The sequence below is a fragment of the Lagopus leucura genome, unplaced genomic scaffold (genome assembly GCF_019238085.1).
Source record: "Lagopus leucura isolate 7727_CA_CO unplaced genomic scaffold, USGS_WTPT01 Super-Scaffold_100036, whole genome shotgun sequence".
Classification (NCBI taxonomy): domain Eukaryota; kingdom Metazoa; phylum Chordata; class Aves; order Galliformes; family Phasianidae; genus Lagopus; species Lagopus leucura.
The window spans coordinates 447260-456950 of NW_024962285.1; the positions used below are offsets into that span (position 1 = coordinate 447260).

Below are 9691 nucleotides of genomic sequence, written 5' to 3' on the forward strand. Positions count from 1 at the left end.
AAAAATGTTAAACAAAACTGTCCCCTACACTGAGCCCTGGGGAACACCACTGGCGACTGGCCACCAGCTGGACTGAACTCCATGATCTCCAATCATTCTCTATGATTCACTATGGCTCTTTGAGACCTGCCAGCCAGCCAGAACTTCACCCAGTGAACTGTGCACCTGTCCAAGCTGGGAGCAGCCAATTTCTCCACAAGGATGCTGTGGGAGATGAGATGGTGTCAGATGCTTTACTAAAATCTAGGTAGATAGCATCCACAGCCCGTCCGTCATCTGCTAAGTTGAGCCACCTTGTCATAGAAGGAGGTCAGGCAAGACCTGCCTTTCACTAAACCTATGCCAGCTATTTGCAATCACTTCATTGTCCCACATCCTTTGAGGAAGACCTTCACTTCTTGGTGCCTCTTCTGCTAATTTAGCTCTCAGTAGTTTTTGGAATGTTATCTCAGTTTTGTGTTTGAAATAACATATATCCAAAAATATGTCAGAAGCACTATCCTGAATGGCTAACTTCCATGTGCATTTCCAAAAATCAAAGGAAGTTTCTAGTTTTGTCCTTAATCTCTGCTGCCATATAGTGCTGCTGTAAGCTTAATTCAATCTATACTTAAAGGTCAAACCAAGTTTTAGGTTTGTTTAAAGAAAACGTTCAGAATAAGTCATGCTTGTTCTCAGGAAATAACCTTATTGGCCTTGTAGTGATGTTCCAGAGACACCACAAAGATGTTTGTCAAGTTGGACACCTTCACAGCTTGGATGTAGTACCTCTTTTTCCACAACATATTCAGCCTCCTGCAAGAGTGGAGAAGAAAAAAAAAAGTAGTTTCTGTGGCAAATACAAAGCAAAAATGAGTACAAATGAGTGAAACGGTGCTGCTTACCCAGTAAGGTCAGGCAGTTATCTCTGCAAAAGAAGCCAGCAGTGTACCTCTATGTAGACACAATTTCACAGGCAAAGAGCTATCAGCTCAGCTGCTCTCACACTAGTTTCCACCCGTCATACCATAGAAGAGTGTTTGTGTGATAAAATGGGTCACAGAAATAAGCAGGCAAGACCCAAATCACACATCTATCTTCCCCCTTTTTAGGTTAGTTCTGACCAAGATTAATTTTCTGACCTGATCCTGTAGCAATTAAAAGGTGCAATGGCAGGGCATTCCGAGGGAGGACAGAACCGTGTCTTTCAGCAGCAGTAGCACCTTGTTTTTGTAAAACGATGGCCCAAAATCAAGTGCAGAAGGGAAAATCAGCAGGTATTCTGCTTTGGGTGGAAAAGAGCCATTGCTCTTTTGTGGTGTTGATTCTGAATTTCTAATTTTCTCTACACATGAACCCATTGAAAATACCTAGACAGAGGCATAAGCTCATGGGTTGCAGGCAGAGTTTGCTGGGCTGTGCCATTTACATTTCTGTGATAGAGGCCAAAAGAAACAATTGTCTGTCACAGAGCTGTCAGGTTGCAGTGACACCTTGTTAGCTGGGTCACTAATCACTTATAGCCTGAAGTCTTATTTTAGTTCTAAATATATGCATCTTAGTCACATATTTTAGGCCCTATTTTATCTTGAAATTGAGTCCACAAAGCAATATCATACACAGATTGAGAAAAGTGCAGTGATAGCACTGACAGTAGTGTTATTATGCCTTGTGAATCCAGCATAAGTGGACTTTGAAGGGAACTGCCTGCATGAACAGGAACTGACCATGCTGCGTAGGGTGAGGTCTTGTGAAAGTGTGTGTCTAACAAGGGAACAGAACAGAACAGAATGGAATGGAACAGAACAGTTCTGTTGGAAGGGACCTTCAAAGAACATCAAGTCCAACTGCCTGAGCACTTCAGGGCTAACCAAAAGTTAAAGCATGCTACTGAGAGCATTCTCCAAATACCCTTTGGCCACTGGTAGGCGTTGGGCAGTAACCGCCTCTCTCGTGTTTTACCACCCTCACGGTGAAGAAATTTAGAAATTTAGTGAGAACTGTTGGTGATAGGTGGATGTGGATGGCTGGACCGGATGATCTTGTAGGTATTTTCTAACCTTGGTGTTTCTGTGATTCTGTGAAATGCTTCCTTATGTTCAGTCTGAACTCCCCGGCGCAGCTTCGCGCCGTTCCCACGCGTCCTGCTATCGGTTCTTAGGAAGAAGAGACCGGCACAACGGCATCTCGAAGGAAAAAAGTCGGAGTCGCGGATGGAAGGTGGAGATCACCACCCGAGGATCGCTTAGGGGGGCGGAGCGGCGGCGGCCCCTCCCCCGGGCGGCTCCCGCGGTGCCGGCAGAGCCGAGCCGCACCGCACCGCACGGATCTCCTCCGCTCCATCCCGTTCCTGCCTGCCCCGTCATGTCGTCGGCCGGCAGCCTGAGCACCATGCAGCGCCTGGTGGAGCAGCTGAAGCTGGAGGCCGCCGTGGAGAGGATCAAGGTGAGCCGGGCCTCCCGGAGGAGCAGAGGAAGCTGCGGGGGAGCTGCGGGGTCTCGGCGGGGCCGGGCGCGGGCGGCGGTGCGCGGAGAGCTCTGTCCGGGATTCGAAGGGTGCCCGGGTTGCGGGGGCTCCGAGTCCCTCCCGCACCCGCGGGGAAAGAGCCGCTCCCCGGAGGGAGGCCGTGATGAATAATGGAGCAGCTCCGCGTTAGTTCTGCTCCGACGGGCACGCTGCTCTGCAGCCGCGCCCCACAGCTCCCCTCTGCCCCGCGCGGGGTGTTTTCGTACCGGCTGACAGCTCGGGACACAGGCGATTTTCTACGCATGCATGAACCTTCTGCATATCTCCAGACAAAGACAGGCCAGTGAGGCAACCCCGTTATCTGTCTGCTCCGATATTATTTCTTTCTTCTTGTGTTTTTTTTTTTTCCTGTGTCAATCCAAATGCAGCCCTGCAGTGCTGCCTTGGTTCCCAGCAGGTGCAGGGTCCACAAGTTCTTCTGGGATATGATTTCTTTTTCTTTTTACACATAAAATACATCGAAGGCTACAAGGTGATAAAAGTCCATTTAATCTGCATTCTGTACTTCCCCTGCCCTCACCACCTCTGTGCATTCTCCATTTTTCTTTGGCCAGTTGCAAAACACTGACTTGCATAGCACTGGACTAAGTTCATGGGCTTACAAATGATTTTGGATTCCTTTTCTCACTGCTCCTGCCCTGGGCTGCTGAAAAGTCCAAGTGTCCGTTGCACCACACTGAGCACTGAACAATGTTGCCTTAACTGATTTATTAATGCTACTAAATGTTATTAGTGACCAATGAGCTTGCAGGTACACTGAAAGTGGCCACAGCTCCTCCTGGCTGTGTGTGGGAATCTCTGAGAAATGACACAGTGCAGAACAGAAATGCTCTGTGACAAGGGGTCCCGAAGAGAAATGGCTGACTCATCACTGCTGTCATTTTAGACCACCAGCATCATCTCTCTGTCATGCCTCATTTTGAGGCGTATTATAACCCCCTCCACATCCAACTCCTTGTTCAGGTGGCTACAGCCAATACAGTTTATTGTTTAAGTGGGATTGCTTTGTGGAGGTAGCAGATACTCAGCTGGACTTCCCGAGGCTATTGTGTTATACATGAGTTTGGGAGGTTACAGAGGCTGGGCCTTAGTGAAGCTTTGGTCTCCTCTTTCTCCCAGTGTTGCTACTGAAATCTCTTTCCAGGTCTGTTCTAAGAACCTCTCGGTGTCTTCACAGCAACAAACCAAGCGATGCATGATAAAAACGTGTCGTCTAGGCTCCTTGATACAGAATGTAAAAACAGCAAGGGACATCTGGCTGGCAGAAACTGCATGAATCAGCTTTAGCTTCAGCTGATGGTTGGATAGGAGTAAACATTGTTTTGGCTACTTTGAATACACAGTGTGTTTTCAGGAGGAAGCTGAATATGAAAGGAGTTTTATAAATACATCCCACACTACAAGTTCCAGTGGTGATTTTGTTTACCCCGACAGCTAAAAAAGTAGACAGGAACAATATTTTCAGAAAGAGGAAACCATGAAGGAAAGAAGTACCCCCACGTGTCTTGCATGCAGGAGGCTGCTGTTCACAGCGTGCTTGTGCTGGGATGAAATACAAAAGAAATCCTTCTACTGTCCACGTCAGCTGGAGGAGAGGAGTGCTGTAGCGGCTTGTGCAGGGCAAAAACTGGGAAGATCTGTCCTGAAACTCATTGTGTTGAGGGCTCAAGCGTCAGTGTTGTGCTTAAGGCAAGAACATTAATATTTCAGGGAGCCAACAGAGCTAGGCAGGGTGGAGGCTGCATCGTTCTTTGCAGCATCCATAAGGAGGTTGTTCCCAAGAGAGGGACAAGTGGCAAAGCCTGCTGAGCAGCACGGAATCCTTGCTGTGGATTTTCCTCCTTGTGCTCCTCCCAGGAGGATCTGGCAGGCTGTGGGAAAATGTTTCTCTGAACAATTCCTTGCAGTGCTAACATCTGCTGGAAAGTTAGGCAGTTACTAAGACGAGTGTTCTGAAGCAGAGCTGACAGGCAGGGAATGGGGCAGCAGCAAAAAAGCAAACAAGTGCACCCACCAGGCCAGATTTACTGATGCATTTCCAGGTGCTCTCAGATTGGATGGCCCAAAATGAAAAGCCCACCAGGGCTCCAGGGTGGCTCCTTCAGACTGGGGAGTGCCAACGGTTGTTCTGGCTCATCCCTCCCCCGTCAACACTGCAACACTGTATAGAAGAAAAAGCAATATCTTAGAAGTTCTGTGGTGATTCTGGGATCAGAGGAGAACTAGTACTCCAACAGTATGCTCAGGATACCAAAATGTGGCAGACAGCATGAGCACTGGTGTTTCCCTGCAGCTGTTATCAATGCACATCCCAGAAACTGGGAATTCCTCAACATTTCCCTTCAAAAATACAGACACATGATGGTCCACAGGGAGAACTACCAGCTTGCTTTTGGGCTCCTGGGCTTGTTCTGCACCTCTGGGCTGTCCTCTCCATGGGTGTGACTTCACTGCCCGGGGAAGGTAAAATTTGAACCAAAGGGTTTACATCCTTGTCCTCTTGCTTTCTTTCCTTATTAAGCTTTGTGTTGTTGAACAGTTTGGAAGTAAAAGTCCTTTTTGTAAATTATCTGAGAATATAAGAGTTCAAACACAAAACTGTACGACAGAATGGAAAATGCTGTGGTCACAGCCTTGACTCTTTCAGTGAGGGTGAGTTCCATGGCACTCATACTTCAACTCTGTATGTCCAGCTCTGGCTTGTCACCAGTGTGGCAGGACATACGTCTCATCAGAGCTCTGCAGATGAGTGCTTGTGCTGATTTACTTGATGGTTTAGAATTCAAGAGCTGACTTGGCTTCTCCCCAACTTTTTGATGGTGTTTCTTCCAGAGGAAATGCTCAATAGATGCTTGTGAATGAATTAGTTTCCTTCTATATTTGTTTTTCCTTTTTCTTTACTCAGGTCTCCCAGGCAGCTGCAGAGCTCCAGCAATACTGTATGCAAAATGCCTGTAAAGATGCCTTGCTGGTTGGGGTCCCTGCAGGGAGCAATCCCTTCCGTGAGCCCAGATCCTGCACTCTGCTCTGAAATCAGGTAACAAAGTCACAGGTATCACCACCACTGCTCTCATTTGGAAGCTCTAGCAAAGACAAATGGGGCACTGTGGTAGCTGCTTGAATTTTGAATTCTTCGTAGCAAATTGTTTGCCACTTTCCTGCTGGCTCTAGAAACAGTTTTCTGCTTCTTTTAGATATGGCAACTGAACTGCACCTCTTTTTTACTGTCCTTTCTTGTATTTCTGTTTGTTTTTGCATTTCAGCAGCTCTGTACTCATTATCAGCATCTAAAATAATAAAAACTTCCCATGTGTAATTGACAAAGCCAGAATCAAAAACAGCCATGTAACTAGCTTGGGGAAGTGAGACAAAGCCATGATACTTGCATGTGTCTTGGCATAGCTTAGGCAAGAGTCTTGTTAAAAATACATTTTGTCTTTGACATCCTCCTGCAATTCATTTGGCTGTATCAGTCTCCTTAGGGTTTTTCTTGCTATAGTTGATACAGCATCAGAATTCTTGGAAGCAGAGCAGAGCTGGGACAGTCTCTAAGCACGTTCTTTTGATGGTTTTCAGCTCAGGGCTAGAAGATAATGTGCTAGCAGAACTCTGTCTGCCTTAGTGCTCTGCTGTGATGTTACCTCCATAACAACTTCAGGTGACCATTCAGCACATGGAAATCTTTGCAGTTCTACAGTTCTCACCCTTGTCTCTTCAGTTTGTCACAGAGATGTCACGCAGAAAGAGGAAGAAATGCCATGTATGCCACTAGACTTGGGCAGAACCACACCATTACTTTTGTCAAGAAATGTTACTTCTTCTGCAGGATTAACAAATATGGAAGTAGGATAATTAGAAGAGGCTATTCTTCTGTAAAACAGAGATAGGTACTACTGAAGAACTGAGAAAGCTACAGGGAGTAAAAGAAACACTGAATTCTCTTATTTATTGGAGAATGCAATCAAAGTGAAATGGAACTGTTTTCTGTAACAGCAGAATTTAAACTAGAATGCATAATATTTGTAGGATCTTCCCCTTCTCACTGCTGGGGTTCCTGAGCTTACAGTCACTTTTTGCCTCACTAATAGCACGGTTTTGATTGTTCCTGGAAGGGTCTGAGAAACAGAATTGAACAGGAAGAGAGAATGCAGCCAAGCATGAAATGTTCTTGTGGAAAAATGGGTGGGAGAATGCACAAGCAAGAGACTTTCTTAATTTAGATGCTATCCCTTAATTCTCCCTGCCTGGAATAATGTTGATAGTGACTTTTGCACATGTTTACATGTTCTTCTGTTATTAAAGCAGCCCTTTTTTGTGTGTGTTTTGTTTCTAGAGTTCAATTTTGATTGCATCATCAAGGCAGGATATGAAGTACTTTCCCAAGCCAGTGTTTGATGGTTGATTTATGATAGTTTTAGAGAAGTGTAGCTGGGATCAAGAAGTCTATATTTTTTTGCCAATATTTTTCTAGTTATTAGTTTAGTTACCTTAGCACCATAAAAAAAAAAGAGAGCAAAATTGAAAAGGCCAGTGTAGAAACTTTGCAATATTCAAGAATGTCAACACCCAACAGAGGAAGGTGGCTACTCAGATTTTCTCTGTTCAAAAGCAGTTTTTTGTGCTGTAGGTTATATAAGAAATGTATCAGAATAGGAAGAAAGCATTTAATGAACTCTTTTTCCTTTAACAGGGAAGGTCAGCAGAGAGATACCTTGAAGCATGACATGACTAACAATGGCCTTTTCCTCAAGAAAGTATCTCCGTGTCCTTATTTCTGCGTGGCTAAAACTTGGGTATTTGTCTACTCATTCTTGTGTGTTCATACCTCACTGTTTTACTAATGTTTTTATAGCTTTTTAATGTAAGTAGCTCTTTTTGTAACAATCACCATTGTTATTACACTATACTATCTGTACAAATACTACTTGAGAAGTTTACATTTTTGAAAGCAAAAACATGATTATTTTTACCAAATTACCTATTTCTAACTTGGACGGTTGCTAGGCTGGAGTGATGGTGATAATTACTTGTATTTTCTGAAACAGAACATCTGAAAAGTGAGCTGTTAAAACCTAAAAGCAAATGCAGATAGTATTATGAGAACTGTTCTCTGAAGGGTTTTCTTTAAATAGCAAGATCTGAAACCAGCAACACTGTTTTTTTTCAAGTGCTTGTGAGTCCACAAACGATGCCTGTTAGAAACTGCTTGATGTGATGTGTAGCACACCCTTGTTCCATAAGGCACCTTACTTACAAAAGCCCTGTATTGTTTAATGCTTCTCATAATTTGTATTCATAAACATATACTGCCTTGGTGGAATCCCATGTTTAAAATGTAACCAAACTCGCTCTAAAAACACTTAAGTGTCCGAGGACAGTTGCGTGCATGATTTTTGAGGTTTGAAGTACACAAAATTACACTTGGGCATTTGCCTTCACTTTTCTATGGAACACTTTTACAAGGACAAATTTTTTCTACTAGGTTTTTCATTTTGTTTACCTTCTATTGTTTGTATTAATCTTCTAGAAGCTTGGAAATAAAATTCCTTTCCTTACTGGCTTTGATTTCATTATTTAATTGTAGAAGAGAGCAAATTCATTCATGTACTTCGAAGATGATATTTGGATTTTGCAGTGGGAGGGAAGGCTTCACGCTTTTTTTTTTTAAGGACAAGGTTACTGTTGGAATTTTAGAGAATATTTTACTGTTAGAAAGATCTAGTGTACAGTTACATAAATATTGATGCTAAACTATTAGGGCCACTTAAAGATTTTGAAGTCTGCAGTGGGGCCTTCAGTGATCTGAATATATGATTTTCATTAATGCTAACTGAAATGTTACAGTGAATGTCCTCCAAACAGTTCAGTTTTAACAAAAGATTTTCACACTTGTTGCCCTGCTGGGAGACATTGAAATGACAGTAATGATATTGCCAGTATAAACTGTACTTCTACAGAAGTGCATGTCCTTCCTCAAGTGCCATTCTTTGCTCCTGCTTCCTTTTCGTTGTAGGCTATGAGAGTATGGCTGCCAGCTTCTCCTGGACACTTGACACATGCACATGTTGTGGAAATCCAGAGGAAATACTGTTGTTCTTATTTGCAGAGAGGTGCTTAGAAGCTCAGACTGGGGTCAAAATGTTCATCACAGAGAGGAAGGGAGAGAGATAAGAGTTTGCCTCAAATATCTTTGAACAATTGGCTATCGGCCACTCCCTCCCAAATAAATCCTTTGTGTTTCTTTTTCTCACAGAATAAAACTTAACACTAGCAGCAACATTTGATATTCTTCCTGATGCCTGGGTTCTGGAGTCACTGCTGAGCTGGCAGTGGGAGCAGCCAAACTGCCATGTGCAGGGGTGGGTGGCTGCTGCAAGCTGGTCAGTCTTGGCTCTTGCCTCTTGATCGCCCTGCCCTGCTCCATCTGGCACCTTTCAGCTGAAGCACCACTCGCTCCATGTGTGGTGTGAACATACACTGTGGGTGTCTGTGAAATAGAGAAAATATCTTACGTTACAAGCAGCTGCCTCTCAGAGGCCTCAGGGGCCCCAGCCCCATGCTCTGCTGAATGGCACATAATCCTGACCTGAGTCTCCGTGGGATCCCAGCTGTGTCCATACCTAACAACAGCAGCAATGAAAACCCTGTCAGCAGGTGTGAGATGGGCTGGCAGCATGCTGGTCGTGCTGAAGTCCCATGAAAGGAAGATACAGGTTCAGATATCTGCAGAGAAGTGTGCTTGCTGCACTACTTGGCTTTCTGGGTACACACTGTATGAAGTCCTTCATACCAATCTCCGGGTTCCACAGGATGCCTGTGATAAAACTAATTAAATGACTGCACAAATCTGTACGCATATGTGCCTAACATGAGCCACAGGGTCACCTTTTTTCTGTGGTCCCTCACAGTGAGAAGTACAATGAGTTTACCAGCAGGGTTTTTGTTTTTTTTTTACTTCTAGAGCTGTAACCTGCCAGGTCACCTAGCATTTCACAAACGTGATTGAAGAAATGAGTCTACCTGCCACTGATGGAAGTCTGGTGATTAGGAAACCTCTCATTCTCACACACAAAAAAATGCATAATAATAAAAATAATAATAATAATAAATAACTGCATAAAGATCTCCCCAAATGTGAAATTCTCATATATGGCTGCTTTTTTCTCTTTTTGAGGGGAGGGCAAGG

General features: G+C 44.2%; 1 protein-coding gene across 1 annotated transcript; it reads left to right on the plus strand.

The window, feature by feature from the left end:
• Positions 1-2273: 2273 nt before the first annotated feature.
• On the plus strand, positions 2274-8058 carry LOC122186354 (guanine nucleotide-binding protein G(I)/G(S)/G(O) subunit gamma-10). Its single transcript, XM_042882932.1, has 3 exons — positions 2274-2424; positions 5411-5542; positions 7196-8058. The coding sequence occupies exons 1-2, from the start codon at positions 2344-2346 to the stop codon at positions 5534-5536; spliced, it is 207 nt and encodes a 68-aa protein (XP_042738866.1). The 5' UTR covers positions 2274-2343; the 3' UTR covers positions 5537-5542; positions 7196-8058.
• Positions 8059-9691: the final 1633 nt, after the last annotated feature.